General features: G+C 36.7%; 2 protein-coding genes across 2 annotated transcripts; both read left to right on the top strand.

Moving 5' to 3' along the window:
• The first annotated feature begins 7,247 nt into the window (after positions 1–7,247).
• LOC103938420 lies at positions 7,248–13,842 on the top strand. Its single transcript, XM_048569974.1, has 5 exons — positions 7,248–7,621; positions 8,347–8,738; positions 9,554–9,859; positions 9,921–10,746; positions 10,990–13,842. Exons 2-5 carry the CDS (start codon positions 8,608–8,610, stop codon positions 13,840–13,842), a joined length of 4,116 nt encoding a protein of 1,371 aa, XP_048425931.1. The 5' UTR covers positions 7,248–7,621; positions 8,347–8,607.
• A 5,010-nt stretch (positions 13,843–18,852) lies between these two features.
• On the top strand, positions 18,853–19,422 carry LOC103938427 (PRA1 family protein G2). The gene has a single exon (XM_009348427.3). The coding sequence runs from the start codon at positions 18,853–18,855 to the stop codon at positions 19,420–19,422; it is 570 nt and encodes a 189-aa protein (XP_009346702.3).
• The last annotated feature ends 600 nt before the right edge of the window (positions 19,423–20,022 follow it).

Raw genomic sequence — 20,022 nt, 5'->3', positions numbered from 1 at the left:
AGCAACTCATTGCGCTTACACCCTTACACGGGTTCCACAAGCAGTTCGAAGTCTCAAGCAGATCGCCAAACAAGACTTTGCTCGCTGAGGATTATTTCAGTTGTCCAGCAATTCAGCTTTCTTTAGTTGCACTCCTGACAACAACTTCCATGATCTCCAGTGCGAGAGGGTAAACCAATTGTTCTCCAGTGCGAGGGGGTAAACTAATTGCTCTCCAGTGCGAGAGGGTAAACTAATTGCTCTCTAGTGTGATATGGTAAATTAATTCCCCGACACCCATCTAGATAAGCTCTCTAGTGCGAGAAAGCCATATAGCTCAAAAGATTGAATGCTTGAAGACCAACTAGGTAGCGTATGGTCATAGGGCAACAGCCATTTTGCACTCAACAGTTCACTTATCAGACTCCTCCATCTACAGCAGCTGAGAAATCAAACTCAAGCAGTTTCCTTATTTTTGGCAAGTAGGCCAGACGAGGCAGCCCAAACTGTGGCCGATGCCACGCCACCTCCTTGGCCCATGCTAAGCCGACTCCTTGCCCCTGCCAGTCGACGTGCCGCACCATCCTGATTGCTGCATCACGACAGCACCACCTAAGAAGAAGACAATGAGAATTAAGTTTTCTTACATCGATGCGGCACAGAGAAGACAAGGAAATCAATGAAAGACGGTTCTTTGTACAGGCAAACAAAGAAGAATGCTAGGAGAGGGGGAACAAATATCCTTTAGTTTTCTCTCTTTCTTGCGGGGATAAATAATTGCCATCCGAAGTTGATTTAATTCCCTACTTAAGGTAGGCTTAAATAGGCTTTGGAGGTGATTTATTTCCTTTTCCTAAAAGAATCTAATTCCAAATCCACATGAGAATCTGCATCACAGCTAGAGATCTCTACACCTGCTGACCCTTCCTACGAGTAACCCAACAGGTGTAAGGGCATTTGTGGAGCCAACAATAATTACAAGGCGACACGTGGATTTATGGGTTAAAATGACAAAATTACCCTTGAGGCACACCGGGATTCCTATGCGCGAGTCGTGGGCAATTGCCGCCCAACCAAGTCAAAAGTGCCTAAAATAGGTAATAATTAAAAACCTATTTCATCCATCCTCATCTGATCCTCTCCACAAGGTAACTTCCTAATCATTCCTTTTTTATTATATTAATTAGCTAATCAATTAGGAAATTATTCTATTAATTAGCTAATTAATTGATTTATTATTCAATTATCCCTAATTAGCTACAAATCATGAACCTCACCCAAAATACCAACCAAGTGGCCGGTCCTCCTCCTCCTAAAGGGGCCGGCCACACCCCTACAAATACTACCTCATTCTCTCCAAAACTCAATTCCAACGCTCATGCAAAATTCTCTAAATTCTTCAAACATTTTTCTCTCTAAATTCTAACTTTGGCATTAGAGGTTCTTCAGCCAAAGCCCTCCCATTCATTGTGGGCGCATGAGGCTCTTGGCCTTGACCTAAGGTGTTAATTGTTTTATAGGTTTATAGGTGCAATTTTGTCCAAAAAGGAGAATGCATAAATTTGCATCCACACTGTTGGTTTAATAAATTGGTCAATCAACTCGTTATTAGTCTAATAATACTTCTCTTCGTAATCTCAAAAGGAGTTTCAAGCATAAATTATTTCCTCATTTTAAAGGTAATATTCAATATTACCAACTAATTATTACCCTATTCGTTTTTTTGTTTTTTTTGTTTTACATGTGTAACCTAAATTTCTCAATAGTTACATTACGTTGTGAGCAAACTAGCTAGTTAGTAGAAAAGACATCTCTTGATATATACGGTCAACTTTGTGCTATTGAAATGAGTGTTAAGTTTATATCTCTTCACACAACTAGCTTTTGATTTAATATATGGTATTGCTTTGCTTAAGGTTCCATTAAATTAACTGGAGACAGATTGTCTGCCTCCTGGGTGCCCTCTCCATCATTTTTTATTCGTACGATCACGGTTAAGTTATATCAACATTTTATATTCTTATTATTTTTTATCTTATAATTTTTATAAAAAAAAATTAATATAAAATATTGACGTGACTTAACCATGACAATATAAAATAAAAAGATATGAAAATAGCACCTAAACAGGAGGACAGATAATCTGCCTCCAAAGTAATTAACGTCTTTGTCAACATAATATTATCATTTGTAAAAAATATCTCCACTCCTACATTGAACAAGGAGAAAAATCATTAAGTATACAGTGAAAGGCAGCACCGCAAAAACACGAAGCCTTGGCCCTTTGGGGATGAAAGAGCTAAAAGAAAACGTTCAAAATGTCGAATCCTTAAGCTAAAGCCAATAGGAGCACAAAAAAGAGCACATAGTTGTTCCTTGAGATTAATAATTTATTGCTTTTTCCGTTTCAAAAAAAAAAAAATTATTGCTTTTCAGGTAGTAACAAAAGAGCATTGGAATCGTGGGATGAGTTTGATAAGATGGAAGAACATTGGTTGATAATAAGATGAGAATGGAAAGCTCAAAAAACCATTATTTCACAAATTTAGCAGTTGATCATGTTTGAGATCGTTACCAATTCCCTCCTGTTATAACACCTTTATTAATAAGTATCAAAACCTAAGTCTGTAAAATATCAGCAACATCAATTATTTCTACACTAGCACATATGTATACTTGATTTAAGAGTGATGTTAGAAGGACCATCTTTTTATATCATATTTTGTAAATAGCATGATGTGGCATGTATTGGTTGAATTCTTTTTTTGTATCATTAAAAGGAAGTTCAACCATCAACCTTTACATTATACGGTTTGCAAAATATGGTTTGAAAAATAGTCTCCCTAGCTTTTTACTTGAGTTAATCCTCTTCTTGCTACTTAGTAATAGGGTCTAGTTATATATAGTTCTCTTATGGTAAGACATATGTCTTATACTTGATTCTCATCATAAATGACTTCAAATTAAATTATTATGGCTAACTTATTATAATCCTTAGTCCGCTTTTCAATTTTATTGTAAATAAATCCTACGTATTGAAAAAAAATTCTCTTCTCAATTTTAAGAAAATTCTTAAACTGAACTAACTTACGCTTTATAGTGGATAGTTAATTGAGTTTCTAACCTTTTTGTTTTTTGGGAGAGAGAAAGAAATTGATCACTTTTCAAGTGGTGGAAGAATTTCGAGGTCATTCACATCCAAAAAGCATAACTAGCGCAGATTTTTCCCTTTATTTCCATATAAAATTTTAGACTATTTTTTAAAAAGATGTTAAATCATAAGTAGAATATCATGTAATAAAACTTGAAGGCAGATAGAAATTCTAATCGATATTTCAATTTTATGTAGATTGACATTTTTATTGTGCGATGCCAAATTTGACATAAGAGAAAAGCTCGAGCCAATTATTTTTGAGTTGTTTTCTTATGTGGGTTCTAGTAATGCACTAATTATAAAACATGAAAAATTAGTTTTTATTTATTTCTTTTAAAGAGTGGGTCCTACAATTTTTTTTTTTAGTACAAGGGTCATATGAGCCTTCAAATTTACTTTGTCATTTTTTTTTTTTCGCTCCATTGTAGATGCTCTTATAATTCTGTTAAAGGGTGCATTAGATTTAACTTACGATCAACCATTAGTGATTGTACACAATAATTTTTACATAATATATAGTGTTAATTTTTTTTTCTTTTGTTACTGTTTGAACCCATTTTGCATACACTCAGTCCATATACTTTAAGCAGTTAGATGAAAGAAGTATTAATTACTCTAACCATTTCGTCAACACACCTGCAATTTGGATTAACAGCACTGGAGCTGTATAATAAAGCAATTTAGGAGCATCTTCAATTTGGATTTACATAATTGCTTCTAGTTGATTGGTTATCTATCCAAGATTTAGCCAGCGAAGAGTTTACGATTCTTACGCTAAATGAGGTCACTTCATTAGCTCCCCAACTAAGTGAGGTGTTCTATGATTGGTTAATCTCATATGCACTTCAGAGTTCAACATTCATACGGTCGAACATTATTCACCATAAAGACACCTATTTCCTTTGAGTATCTTTGTGCTTACAACCTGATACTGATTTGGCACACTTATATTCTCACAAATATAGTTGAAGCTGCTGAACTTGATGCAGAAGATCCTAAACTTCGCAATGAATTAAGTTACCTTGTTTTTAGGTTCAAGAACCCTAGGCCGAGAAGCATTCCTTCCTCGACCATAGTCGCTTAAGTGCAAAAATCAGCAGCTCGTTTGATACCACACCACCATATCTATTCTATTTGCCCGACCGAGTTGCAAGTTGGCATGCCTGTATTCATAAAAAAGACATAATTAGCTCAGTAGTTACTCAGCATGCGAGCAAGGTATGCCTTGTAAGTTTTAAAGTTAACAACCATAGGGACAAGAGAATACGTGCGGTGAAATAAGGACAATAATTGTGCAAATATATAATACATAAGCGATAAAAAATAATGTTAAAGTAGACTATGAGCATGTTCGTATTCCTTTTTTTTTTTTTTTTTTTTGGGTCAAAGATGTTCGTATTCAATGAGTAGACCAAAGAAGAGCAGGGAACCCCGCAGGCTTAATATTACAAAATAGTAATCTTAATATGGTATATTGCCCTATATTTTTCTAATAATAACAAGAATCCAACCATAAAGATAAGTAACAAGTTACAATATTATATGGTGATAAGCACGTTGATGCATTAGGACTATCTAGATTGGAATGTTATATTTTTGAATTATACATGAGGACTATAGATTCAAATATGATGGGCTTGATTTTGTGGATAGTATAAGATCTTATTAAATGCATGCCTAATTTTGACATTGATAGATTATCTGGTAGTTAAATGTTGATTTGAAGCTACAAGGGGTTACCCACTAGTGAGGGTGGGTATAGGGTGACGAGTGTGATCGAGCATGCTCGATTCAGTGTTTGAAATCTTCCACTGCAACCAAATAGTAACTAGCGAATGACTTCAGAAACGTGAATAATTGACATGTTAGACTCGTTGATAACGGAACATATTGAGACTAGATTGTTTTGATAAGGTGCATATAAAACCGCAACTAATAACTGGCGATAATGTAAATGCATTGAACTAATTGATATTTTAGACTCGTTGATAGTGTTTTTTATTTTATTTAAAAATATGCCATACAAATCAGTCGTGTGATGATCTTTTTATGGATATTTGATATACTTACTTATCTGAGTCAGATCAAAGGGCAAACATGTTGCTTACAGTAACAATACTACTCATTGTTATTTCCTTGAACAAGTCCAAAGAATAAGAAATAGAAAGAAAATAATCTAAAAGAAGTTCGATTATGGAGACATTTCCTTCGTTGTGCCTTAGAACTTAAACTGTGCTAGTCATATGACTTCTTAAAGAACAGATACAGTTTGCTTAATTAGGAGGATAACTGGTCTCATGTTATTTGTTTTGGGGACACTAAGATGAATTGTGTAAGTGGTCAACGAAGATTGAGTATACTAAACATTATCAATTTAGACATCGCGTATGGAATGATAAACAAGATCTCTAAGTTGCAATAATGTAAATTAGTCTTTAAATTTGAGATATCATCGTTGTCTTATCAATAAGTTGTTGATCTTTGATACTATAGTCGGGTTCAAAAGGATGCATCTCTAAGTGTCGTTCAAAAGGATGTATCTTTGATAATACTTAGTTTACTTAGTTGTGATATATTGCTATGTCTCATTTACACCCTTACATAAACCCTAAAGATTATAGATAATGGTTCATGATAAATGGGAAAACTTAAAGGGGGTTTAAATTCACAATTGATTCATAAAAAGCTTCTAATCGCTCACGTAGCTCGCTAATTAGAACTCTAGCATATCGTCCACCAATAAGAGTAACTTTGAAGACATCGACAGAAGTGATTAGGTCAGTTAAAGCAAGGATGTCAAATGTCTAGGTTAAGAGTATGTCGACTTGGCTTCAAAACAAATTTTTGGTTTCTTGGTCCATTAATATTAAATCCATTAGGCTTGTAGCACATGAAGATTAATGTTAGAGAGACTAAATTTGCAAACTAAATGATATGTCACCAATAGGAATAAGCAATTTTATCAACGTTTAAGTAATCAACCAATCATCAATTCCATGTTATTTAGTTTTCAAAATTTTGTCTTCAAATTTAGTCTCCATAGCATTATCCAAACCCAACAGGCCGAATAGACATCTACGACTGACAACACAAGGAGTAGGCAAGCATTTCAAATAGGTATTACCTCAAGATAAAGGACAATATGCCAAATGAGGATCCTCTCCCGATCTTCTTTGTGAAGATCTCGAGATCTTCCAATCACATTTGTTCATTGTATATCGTGCAGTTAGTTTTTGTCAGGTACTGTTTATATTTAATTTTAAATAAAAAGATTTACAATGATATCTGATCACACGATATACAATGAACGAATATGATTAGAGGATCCTCATTCCTCTATGCCTACATCTTTTAAGACTCTTAGTTCATCTTAAAGGCTAGATTGGTTGATAAGATAACAGATTAAACTGTCGTTGCTCTTAGTTCATCTTAAAGTCTAAATTGGTTGATAAGATAACATATCAAACTGTATTCAACGAGATACATGCCTAACGAATGACACAAATCCATTAAACTAGTTAACAATTACATTGGCCGATAAAATAATACACAACATAACAAATCAAATTATTTAAAAAACAAATCGCAATATGAAAAAAAACTCATCTTACTTTTGTATACTAACATTAAATAAATAAGAGATTTTTCAATCCGATCGATACATAAGATGATACATCACATGTCATTATATAAATAGTAAAATATGTGTATTAAAAAGTTAATAATTTAAAATTTCTAATCAATTACATAAAAATACATGATGTATCATTCGTATTCCTCTCATAATAAAAAATTTCTCTAAACAACGAATAGTGAAGTGTGTGGGTGGGATGGGCGTAAAAGTGTGATATTTCCATGGTGTCGATAATTGTCAACAGGGAGAGATTGTCGTGTAGTGGGACAACATGGGCCGTGTGAGATTGAAATTAAAGAGAAAGAAAGAGAGCAAAACAGACAATTGAGAGGGGCAATGACCACGATAAAAAATCAAGGATTAAAAAATTGAGAAGAAAAGAAAATTTGATAAAATATGACATATGACATATAAGGGTGTAGGGTAGGTACAGGATAGGACAGCTTTGTATTGTATTTCCTTTGTTTATTTTTCAAGAAGAAAAACCACCACACACTTCCTCTCTCTCTCTCTCTCTCCCCTACTTTCTCTTTCTCTCTCTATCTGTATCTCCTTCTCTCTCTTCAAAACTCTCTTTAACGCATATTCACAGATGGGAGGTGAATCGGGGGTGTTTAATATGGTACAAACCCGCTTTATGGAGAGAAAGAGAACCTGATGCCCTTTTTGATGTGTGAGTGGGTGGTCCTGTTTTTCTCACTTCTCTCTCTCTTCCTCTTTCTCTCTCTAGAGGTGCTTAGTAGTCTTCAAAGACTTCATCTTTTCTCTCTCATTTCTCAGTCCGAACCAACCCTGAAAAAAAAAGGCTTCAAAACCAAATAATCCCATCAGCGCCGCGATTTCTTTGATCTTGGGTTTGTTTTCTCTTCCTCAAAAACTGCATCTTTTTTTTTTTTTCGTGTTTTCTTTGACCGCTCATTATCTTCTTGCTTGCACAGATGGAAACAAGATCAGAATCTGGTTGTGGGATTTAAACTAGATTTTGTTATCTCAGATGTGTTGGGATTTAAACTAGATTTTGTTTGGCATGCTCAAAGATTTGGACTTCTTTGTAAATCTCCTTCTCTCACTCACTCTACTTGTTGGGGGTTTTGTGGGATTAATTTCTCGTCTAAAAAAAATTCTTCTTTTGGGGAGCTCATAAATCATGATCTCTTGCCTTTGTCAACTTCAAATCTTTTGTGATTTTGTTCGAAGGAGATGGATTGGTTGTTCAACAATGATAGCAAGTGGATTGTTGATTCTAAAGTCTCAAAATTTGAGAATTATTTCCACATAAAATATCACTCCAATGAACTTTTAGACTCCAACAAAATTGAATATCTTTGCTTGTTGGGTTTTGTTGTTTGCCTATTTTGTTCTTTGCTTGCTCAATTGGGTTCCTTCTTGTTTTGATTTTTTTTTTTTTTTGAAAAAAATATTTCAGATGCTTTAATTTCACTCATTCCCATCACATAAAATAACGTTTCTGGAAGGGTCTGGAGTATTACTAATAATAATCTTCCACCTTGTTCATAGTCTGGGATCTTTCCCCAAAAACCCATGATCTCATGCTCCTTTTCATTTCTCTCAATTGCAGATTGATGTTATGGATGAAGATTCCAGTGGGGTTGTTTGATTTTTCATCTCTGCTGCTTTCTGCTAGTGTTTCTGGTGCCGCTTGAAGTGAACAGTAATAGTTCTAGAGCGAGAAAGAGACTTAGAGAGAGAAAGGGTCATTATATATGCTGAAATCTAAGTTCAAGATAAGCTGTGGAGGTAGAGAAGATATTACTAGAGCTTGTGACTGTTGGGGAAACAGCACAAGTAGAAGAGAGAAGAAGAAGCAGCTTTCCATCAGATGTTATCTTTTGAAAAACTTCCACCAGATCCCCCATGTCATCATCCCCAGCCTTTGATCATCAAAGATGCTAGTACTAGTCATGAGCAGCCACTAGATCTATCTCCACCCCTTCCTAAATTCTCCATCAGGTATAATCTCTCTCTCTCTCTCTCTCCTTTCTTTCTCTCTCTAGAAATGAAAATATGAACAGTTAATGATGATCCTAACTTGGGTTTTTGTTTTTCTTACATGGGATTCTAACCGCTTCTCTTTTTTCTTGTGTGATCTCAAAGCTTATCTCATATCATCTTAGAGCTTGTTGAGTCAGATCCACAGAGAGATGCAAATATGTGTGTTGTTGTTGCTTGTGGCGCATCCAACATATGGGGGGCCTTGAGTCATGACCACCCCATCTTTGTCTCTATTTTTAGTGTGTTGGGGCTTTTTTTTCCCTGCTTTGGCTAATAAACGAAACTCGTTCACGGCTTGTCACCCAAAAAAAAAAAAAGAAACTCGTTCACGGCTCTTAATCCCCCTGAAAACCACACGTTTCTTCATGTGATTAATTTCCCTAATCCATGCTGTTAATCCACCCAACTCAATGTTAATTGTTGCTTGTGATTTCATGTCACCCTACCTTAATTTCCCATGAGTTTTAATTAGTCTCTTAGACGGTGTTATTTAGAAGAGAGAGACTTGTATGAAACGGTGATGCTCCAGTTTTAATGAATCTCTAAGACCATTTCTGCAGACATCACATGGATATTACTCTACTGTTTGTGTATTTTCTTTTTCCTTTTTAGTTCCATGGTCCATGTATATATTCCCTTCTTTGATTAGCAATTTTCATACAATAAAGTTTGAGTTCTCTTTGGACTTAGTCTAAAGGTGGCTAAGCTTAGCTCATTGGAATTGACCGTTTGTGTGAAGAATCAGACGTATATGATGTCTTTACGTTGCGCAGAGATTATGTTTTTACATCCCGGAGCAAAGATATCGAGACCAACTGGCCTTTTTCTCAGAAGAATTTGCAACTTTGCTTGAAACATGGCGTGAAGGATCTGTTGCCGCCATTTCAGAATCTTGATGCAGTAAGAAACCAACCTGTTAAGAGATGTACGGTTGAAAGTGAAAAGAAAAGCAATCTTGATGTTTCAGAATCTTCCGGGCAAGATGATCATGCAGTATTAAAGTCTTCGTCAAACGATACCAAGCTGAAGGAAAAGCCAACAGAAGCTTGTACAGAGACTACAACAACCACTTCATGCAGGTCTGAAGGAGAAAATGATTTTCCATCCACACTTACGAGTGTTTCTCAATCTGAAATAGAAGAGTCAGTTCCTACGAACAGGCCGTCAAGGTTGCCGCTTAGAAATTGATACTTCCTTGGAAGCTGCATCAGTTGAAGTACTTGAAGCTGCAGGTCCTCCCGTTGTTGTTGTTAGCAAGACTGGAAGCACGACGCGACCCTCGGCTAAGAAGTGCAGATTGGTGGTCAAATACGGTAGCCATTCAGAGAGAAGCTCAACCGAAGATATTGCATCGAATGCTACTACCATTTCAGAAACAATGACTTCAAAAACTTGCCCTGTTTGCAAAACCTTCTCATCGTCTTCTAATACCACCTTGAATGCTCATATTGATCAGTGTCTTTCTGGGGAGGCAACTCCCAAGTGGACCGGGGGTTGTAAACCGGTTACAAGGTACAGAATTAAGCCGAGGAAGACTAAATTGATGGTGGATATATATACTACTGCCCAGCATTGCACATTAGAAGATCTCGATAGAAGAAATGGTTCGAGCTGGGCCACGAACGTTTCAAGCTTTCCTACTCGGGATAAGAAGTCTGAGGTGCCGGTTGAAGAGAAAAGGCAAAGAGTATCCTCAGTCCATCCTGATGATATTGATGTCGGTCCAGTCTATGTAGACGCCAATGGCACGAAAGTTAGGATTTTATCGAAGTTTGATGATGCACCATCTCCATCAGTGCCTAAAGCGGTAGAGCATCTTCGACCAAGAAAACCTTTGAAACCAGGCAAAGGAAGCAAATTCCTTTCAGCGAAAAAGCAAAAGCGCCATGCATCTAAACATCACAAGTACCTTAAACTTGCTCCTCAAAGCAAACATTTTATCTCTCCTAAGGCTCATTCTTCTCAGGTACGCCACTCTTGCTTTCTGTATTTACTTACTTTCAGCATAGGTCTCACCAACTTATAAACAACATGCGCTTCGATGCAATAAAAGGAAAACGAATAAAGAAGCTCTCAATACGCTTGAATTCCAATGCTTTCGTTGGTGCTAACACTGCTTTTTCCATTGAATTAAAAGGTTAATAATCCGCTTTGTTGCAAATGTGGTGGTTTTTCAAAATTAACATGCGGTGAAATTGTTTTTAAACAGATTTATGGGGGTCAAGAAACATGTGGAGCGAAAGAAAATTCCGAGGAAGGACAGCAAATGGAAGAGCAGCTCAATTCTTGTAATGCTGGAGCTTTAAGAGGATGGGCTTGCTCCAAACGCACTGGTGGTGTAAAGAAGTTGAACAAGAAGCATGTGTCTCAGGACTTTTTGGTTGAGAGTGATCAAACATTTTTCGGTAACTGTCGTGTGGAGGGAAACTGTGGTAGAAAGGTAATGAATTTGTCTGGAAATCCAATTTCTTCTTCTGAAAAAAGTGGGAGCACAGAGAATGCATGTGATGAAGCTCAAGCTAGTGAGAAAAGTGACTGCTCTCCTTGGAGAAAGAGAGCAGGAAGCCCCTTTCCTGGTGAGCAAAGCCAGCATCAGTTTAGCAAAGACACAACTTTTTCGCCTAATAGTTGCACGCTAAACCGTACATACTCTGATGTGAACTTTGCACCTGTGTTGAGCAACAATACAATTGGTTCTGCTACGGATCTCACCGAAAATTTTGATTGTGCCCCTCGCACTAGCAAAAAATTATCTAAGAGTCGCGATGCCCCCAGATCAAATGCCAGGAAATCCCTCCCGCCAAAGAAAAATGTGTTGGCTATTGGCAGGCGGGTATCATTGACTGAATCCAGTCCCAGTGTTGCTATGAATTGCTCAGCTGTTAAGAATCAAGGGCAAAGGGAAGAAATAGATAAAGAGGTTGCTGCCTGGGATCCTGAGGCTGATCAACAGTATGATTTCATGCATAATTTCGCTGGAAAGCGGTTTCGAAAAGATTGTAGCGATGAAGTATCAGTATCCAGAAGCACTGTGTTGCAGAGGAGAAAATGTAGAGGTTCCTTAAGTAGCTCTAGAAGGAATGAACCCATGGCCTTGGAAGGTTCTCAATTTGCACCCGAGTTTTATGGATATGATGAAAGGGAAAAGATGGATACTTCTGTTACCATTCGTGATGAATATCTGGAAAAAGTTGATGGCCTGGGAGGTTCTGAGAGGGAAGATCAAATCCATGATGGTGACATGGTTACTGAAAAGCCTGCCCTAATAGGTTTCTGTGAAACCGAAGCAGTAACAAGTCCAACTGATCCAAGCATTAGTAATGAGCAAGAGATGTTTTGTGGTGATGGACTGGAAGATGGCACACTTGGGCAGAATGTTCATAGCATGGAGGAAATGGACTCTGATGATGGCCAAGGAAGCTATTTTCCTGAGGTTGATCCAATACTTATCCCAGGGCCACCAGGATCGTTTTTGCCAAGCCCTAGGGATATGGGGTCGGATGATTTTCAAGGGAATTCGTCACTAACCACGAGTCGAGTTCAATCATCTCAAGATCAGCTTGATTTTATTGATGGGGATTCATCAGATTCACCTGTTTCTACAACATCAACCATCTCTAATTCCAGAGGGACAAAATTGGACCCAAAGCATTCTGAACCGTCATCTTCCATAGGACAATCTGCTCAGGACAAGATCAGACCGGTCCTATCGCGTGCAGTTAGTGGTACTTCTGAAGAAATTAATGCCACTGCAGCCGAACATAGCACAACAGCTGAAAGACTTTCTTTTGATAGAGAAAACTTTAAGGTCAACAAGATATCTCTCGAGAGGGGACCTATCAGCTTCAAAAGTAACGATCAGCCTTGCTGTTGTCAACGGAAGGAGAGAACTTCACAGGGTGTGGCTTTAAATTATCAAGAATCACCACTATTAATGCGGCGAGCAATGGCACTGCCTGCCATGGGAAAGCAAATGGGTGGCAATCTAAACACAAGAACTAACAATTTGGAGTCGGGGTCTGACATGACAGACTCATTCTTTCTGAGTGGTGGTACAACATCGAGATCTGAACAGGCAGTTTTCCCTGTCGCCAAGTCATCTTCTGGTCACCATCCTTCGAAGGGTTCTCCAGATGGCAAAGGGAAGTTGTCAGGTCACAGTGAGTATGATTCTTTTAGTCCATCTGCTTCTAATTCAATACTCAGGCTAATGGGAAAGAATTTGATGGTGGTCAACAAAGAGGAAGATACATCAGTTCCACCGGTGCAGGCTCAACCACATGCGCAAACTAACCATCTAACTTCACAGTTTCCAACATTCTCAGGAGTTGTTCCTGGAAATCTTCAGAATCAGTTCTATCATTCCTTTCAACATAACAAAGTGGAGGAATGTTTTGACGCAAGTGCAGCGCACTTCAACAGTTTTAGAAGCTATAGCAATCCAAGGACACCGCAAGTGGTTGCACGAGGACCTGCAAGCTTGTTTCCAAAGCATCATACAGATGGCAATTTTGTGGCATCCATGGAACCCCACGAGTATAAAGGCAATCATAATTTTCCAATGCCACAGAACAGGTATATAAGCAAACCCATTGGAGGAGCACCCACGTTTCATGTGGAGAGAATTATGAACCCTCCTGACCGCCAACGCAAGAATGGACATTCTGCTTTCAGTGCCAGTAAAGAAATTATCATCATTGATGATGTTCCGGAAAGTGAAGCTGATTTGACCTGCAGTGTTGCAAAGTACTCGGAAGGGTTGAGGGAAAGCCAAGTAGTTTGTTCCGGCAGTCCAGTTCCAGCGGCTCCCAGTTATAACTCAAAGCGTGTGAATAATCCTTTCTCTCGTTATGAATCACAGGAACTTTGTGGATCACCAGTTTTGTACAACACCACCTTGCATGCAGTTCCCTCCAGGCTAGCCAATAATAGTAGTCCTGTTAAGTGGAGTTGTACTACTTCAGAAGGCTCAGGTGTGCTGCAGCGGGCTTCTTTTCTTGCAGCACCATCGCCAAGAGGACATCTGAGATCTACACTGTACGATTCACCGAGCTTGTCATAGAAAAACATGTCGCTTTTGAATGAGGAGAAATGGCGTGCAGTCCACATACTTATGCTGTTACTCTACCAAATGTTGGTTCGAAATCATGCAAATTTTTTTCAGGTTTCTACTTAGGCATGCTTTAAGCTACCCAGAGAATAGACAGTGTTTTAAGGAAAATCCATGAATAATATACAGTTGACATAAAAGCTTGGCTCGAAAGTGAATATTTTCGAGCATCAGTACAAGTACAGCGTTTAATGTCCCTTTTTTTTTTCTTTCCTATAGAATTTTGTTAGAGGTACTTGATGTCCTTGTGTGTTTGGCCTCTCCTTGATCAAATGTGAATTACAGCACCATGTTCTAGTCTTGAAAATCGATTATTTCTGGTTCATCCCGATTCATCTGCACATCCGTGAATTAGTACGCATTCGAGTATTTCAGAACTTCAGGCATAGATCAAACTCAATTGCTTGGAGGGCAAGAGGTTCTTTATTGTCTACGTTGGTTCATCATAATTTTCATGAAAATATATACAAACATGCATCTAAGTTATACATAAAACTGGAATTGAACATCACTCTCATTTTTTTCGGGCTGGACGAAAAAATGTGGATGCTTATTAAATGTTATGGCATTGCTAATTAATCTTTCCATGAAGAGCTTCTGAATGCATGGTTGCAAATAAAATGGTGGTCGCGGTGAAAGTTTCAGAAATTACCTTTGATCGTAGAATAACCATTCAGTGAACGGTTCAAAATTTCACGATGAAAAACTAACATGCAGAAATGTACTGCAATCAAAATTGATCATCCTTCTTACACTTGATTTATATATATGCTCTTCTTCGTCTTTGGGTTAATGTTAATATTGTATGTGTTTCTTTTACAGATAAATGAGAGGCTCCACCATTAGATTTTGCCAAGACAACGTATTTTCTAACCAATCAAATTTACATTATATATGTATTTGTAGTGGGGTCCGAGGAGTACACAAGTGAAATGCACAGGAAATAGTGACCGATGAAACCCCATATATTCAATAGAATTAGGTTAATTCTACGTAGGTTTTCAGTCACTACTTATTTTTCGTTTTTTGCTTTCTCTTCTCCTCTAGCTATAGCTATTTTGCATGGTACGCAGCAAAGTTATATATGGTACCATATTACCTTTGCTTGTTCAGGAATTCATGAGCATGCATGGAAGTTTGGCTTACCACGAAATGTAGCCGTTAGAGAGAGAGAGAGAGAGAGAGAGAGAGAGAGAGAGAGAGGGAGGTGCATTGCATGGTCAATTTGAAGGTACATATAAACGACAAGATGAAACACAAAATAAATGGCCGTTGGATTCGCATTATACCATATGGATGCTTACTAAGGTGCTGATGTAAATAGACGACGAGAGGAACTTATATGAGTATGATGTTATCGTGGTGTTATATATTAATAATCCAATAACGTCTTTCAAGAACAAATTTTCACGTATCATTATATTATAAATATAGAATATCATGATTATTGTGTACTCGTGCAATATAAGCTAAAACTATTATTTTAAGGAAGGCAAAGGGATGGAACGTGGGGTGTGTGAATTTTGCATGGTGAAAGCTGGACAACTCCCCATTACACACTCCATACAAAGACAATGGCTCTGCTTGTTTAAATTGTCGGTTGTGGGCCATTCTTTATCTTTCTTCTTGTCACTTTATACTTATTAAACCTTCTCAAAAGGAGCATTACTTGAACGTTGAAAAACTTAGAGAGTGAGAGAGAGGGGTATTGAGTACTCTTTAAGACTTTGCGAGAGAGAGAGGGGGGGGAGAAAGGAGGGAAATACTTGAGTAACGAGTTGGATAATCTCTCTATCTCTCTCTCTCTCTCTCTCTCTTTCATATTATAATAGTAATAACATTATTATGATCCTCCCATCTTTGCTTAATCTTGTTCATAATTCAAAACTTGATTCAAATATTTACTTTGTAACGGCTTGTTCGTTTAACGTTTTGTCAAACAGTTCTTAAAATTTCGAAGTTTTAAATGATATATATGTAACAGTGTGTTTAAAGTTTCAAACTTTACAAGCAAGTTGGAAACAAGTAAGTTGGAAATGAGAGTTTTTCTTTTTAAAATTCGATTCCGTAGTTTGTAAGTGAATCCATGTATCCAAAGAAGTTGATCATGTGGGTTCAAAATTAATTCTAATACGTCTAGTTTTGTGGGTGATTGCATGTGTGCATATGTTTTAAAATTTTATACTTGACGAAAAAATTGATCGTTTGCCTAAAAGAGAAAACAACCTCAATTTTTTTCTATGCATTGAAGATTTAAGAAAAACATGATTGGTTGTTCGGTATAGCTTTATTTACCAAGAGATCGCATGACCAACTTCTTTAATGCACCTCGTTTAGTGTCCGTACAAAGATTATTTTTGTACGAATTAAGATTTATACTCAAACACTTTTACTAGAAGTAATTTCATTATAATTATATTATTGTAGTTTTTATCACAACTGTGTGTAGAGGATTTAAAAGTACTTCTTCAAAAAGCATCCAACAAGTGTTTTTTCAAAAAACAGTTTCATTACCCAGAAAATAATTTCCAAATTTTTCTGTAAAAAAATAAAAAATATCTATTCCATAACCAATCACAAACATACTCTTGATTAGTTCTGCATAGCCAATTAAACTATAAGTAGAGCTCTTAATTAAAGAAAAACTAATTAAAAATTTTTGAAAACTTTGAGTTTCAACGATGAGGTTAAAATAAAAGTTAAAGTACCAGAATTAATTTTTTAGTATAAAAATATAATTTTTTATTAAAATAAACAGTACCGCAGACATTTTATTAAAACTTCTTTTAATTAATTGTTTCGTTATAAAAGACATTCCCCCACACACTTACTGTTGGGTTGAAAAAGCTGGCTTTGCACGTCTTAGTGGAAGTGGAATTTCTGTGTAAGTATGAACAAGCACAAAAGTCAAAGCACAATGATGATAATTAATTAATTTGAACACTAACTTGCAAAGGGACAAATCAAATTAAATCCAAAGATTCCATTATCTCATTTCATTAGTCATACTTACACAAATTAAGAATTTCGATTTCTCTTACGTACAAACCAAAAGTTCAAATTTCCTGATTCTGAATTCTAGACAGCAAAGTCCGATAGAGGATTTAAAAGTACTTCTCGAATAAGCATCCAACGAGTGTTTTTTCAAAAAACAATTTCATTACCTAGAAAATAATTTCTAAATTTTTCTGTAAAAAATAAAAAATATCTATTCCATAACCAATCACAAAATACTCTTGATTAGTTATGGATAGCCAATTAAACTATAAGTAGAGCAACTAGAGCTTTTAATTAAGAAAACTTTAACGAAAAACTCTCGGTATTATTCACTTTAATTAAAAAATACATTTTTACACTAAAAAGTGAATCATGGTACTATTCACTTTACCTTTTATTTTATTATTTTCGTTAAAACTCAAAATTCTCAAACTATTTTCATTAGTTTTCCCTTTAATTAATTGTTTCGTTATAACGGACATTCCCCCACGCACATACTGTTACAATGCATTGAGTTTGGGTTGAAAAGGTTGGCTTTGCACGTCTTAGTGGAAGTGGAATTTCTGTGTACGTATGAACAAGCACAAAAGTCAAAGCACAATGATGATAATTAATTAATTTGAACACTAACTTGCAAAGGGACAACTCAAATTAAATCTGATGATTCCGTTACCCATATTCACACGAATTAAGTATTTCGATCTTTTTTACGCACAAACTAAAAATTTAGATTTCCTAATTCTTAAATTCTAAACAGCAAAGTTCGAAAACGATTCAAACTCCAAAAATAGACGTTAAGCTGAATTTTGAACCCATATGGTATTGACACCTTCGAGAGGGATCATGAGTTGAGTCTGAACTCATTGACAAATTGGCAACCCTAGCAAGTTCAGATTAAACTCTCTGCATGGTCAAGAGTTAAACGCGTTCAAATTCAACTAAAATCTGCTTTAGCATTCTTTAACTTCCAGTTTACGTTAGTAATTAATATTGTACATTTTGAAGTGATTTATATTCACTTATGTTAAGTTTTATCTTGACTGAATTTGAGTTATAGTTTTAGCTTGTAGATTTTCTTTGGAGTGATAGTGCGAAGGGAGATATCGAACTTCGACAACAACTGTCAAGTTAAATGCTCTTGATCACTTGACATACAAGTTTATTGTGTCTTAGCTTGCAGATTAGAATGATCATTTTGGTTCAATTAATTGAGAAATTATTCAGTGTGACAATTACATTATCACGTATTATTATCAATTTACTCATGATATAACACGCGTATTATTTTGTTAATACTATATCATAGGTTCACGAAATGCCAACCTTAGAGTTTACGCTTATTACAACACTTAAAATGGTAACAGCTCATTCTAGTATGACCGCCCGCTCTCAAATTTGAATTTATCCAAAGAAGAAACACAATTTTTTCTCTTTCACTAGAGGAACTCAAAATGGTAAATATTTAACCGGAGAGAAACGTCTCGTTTTGAAGTGCTTTTAAAATGATTGAAATGCTTTTAGATAAAATGTTTTTGGATTCTAAAAGCGTTTGAAGCGCTTTTTGCCACAAACACCAATTATGTGTTCATTTCAATAAGTATTTAAATATTTTTTTCAAAATTTACTTATATTTTATTAAAGATTAGTTACAAAAATATTTTCATCAGTAACACTCGAAACGAATTTAAAAGTAATTCCCGACGAGAACTTACTTTACAACCGGACGACAATAATTGTAAAATGTGACGATGTACACAAAGATTTTTTACCATTTCACAACGTATGGAAACTCCACTAACGAACGCAAATCTTCACCTTTCATGCTTCCCTTCCCTTTCTGTCCCTCACAGCCCCACTCACCAACCAATCAAACTCAGAGACTGTCACAGCCTCACAGACTTCACAGAGTTGAAGGGTTTGAAGGGTAGGTTAACGAACCAAACATTCAAACCCCCACTACAAAAAATGTCGCCGTCGCAGTCCGGCACAGCAACAACCTATACCAGCATACCCATTTCGGTCTCGGGCTCCGACGCCATCACCCGATCCATTAAAAACCTCAACGACGCCGTTTCCCGCCGCCGTCCATGGTCCGAATTCGCCTCCTCGATCTCCCGACCCGACTCCTTATCCTCCGCCCTGACCCGGATCCAGACCAACGCCAACCACTTCCGGGTCAACTACTTGTTATTGATCGGATCCTGCGGGGTGCTATCCCTCATCGGGAGCCCGGGATGGCTTCTGGTGACGGCGGCCGTCGTGGGGTTGTGGCTGGTGATCTATGTTTTTAGGGAGGACCCACTTGAGGTGTGGGGCCACCACGTCAGCAATTGGGCCGTGATGGCGGGCCTGGTAATTGTTTCTGTTTTGGTTGCTTGGGCCAGCGGTGGGCTTGGGAGTGTTGCATTGGGCCTTGGAGTTGGGCTTCTGTTGTGTGCGGTCCACGGGCTGCTTACGAACACAGAAGGCTTGTTTCTCAACGAGACCGAAGCTGCTTCTCAGGGATTGATTGGGCCCACATCTTCATCCGTCTAATAATTCAATTATTTATTTTTAATGTGGGTTTGGTTTGTAATTTTGTTGTTGTGTGTGACTTCAAACAAACGACAAAGAAATGCTTGTCGTTTTTTTTGTTTTTAATTTTTTTGAATTTTTTCGGATTTTATTTATTTAGATTGTGGTGGATTGATTTAGGTGTGTAAAAAATGCAATTGAAATTGGAGTTTTCCCCTTGTAATATTGATTTGTGGATTCTATTTTTGATGGAATGATGACATTGATTTCCTGTTCACTTGTGTCACCAATGCAATGCTATGAATTTCTTACAGTTTTACTCGAACTTACGAGGAGAGAATGAAAAGTAGCAGAAACACAGCTTTGACTAACTAATCTTACTAGGTCCAAATTTGTTTGCTCGTACTCAAATATTAAACACTAAAGAGACTCTCTCAAAGTGAAACTCTCATAGACTCTATACCATTTTACAGTTTAACGTCAATTTTCGTGTTAACATTGTAAAATATTGTCCCAAAAACATAAGATGACAGAAAGTTCATAAAGAATCTCACTTTTAAGAGTCTTCTTAGCGTTTCTCATATTACTTTGATTAAGTTGTACTAAATTGCACATAAATTT

This window comes from the organism of the source record quoted next, unplaced genomic scaffold (genome assembly GCF_019419815.1).
Source record: "Pyrus x bretschneideri cultivar Hongxiangsu unplaced genomic scaffold, Pyrus_bretschneideri_v1 Contig51, whole genome shotgun sequence".
NCBI lineage: Eukaryota > Viridiplantae > Streptophyta > Magnoliopsida > Rosales > Rosaceae > Pyrus > Pyrus x bretschneideri.
The sequence above is the reverse complement of the archived record's forward strand: the minus strand, read 5'-3'. Positions and strand labels throughout refer to the sequence as shown.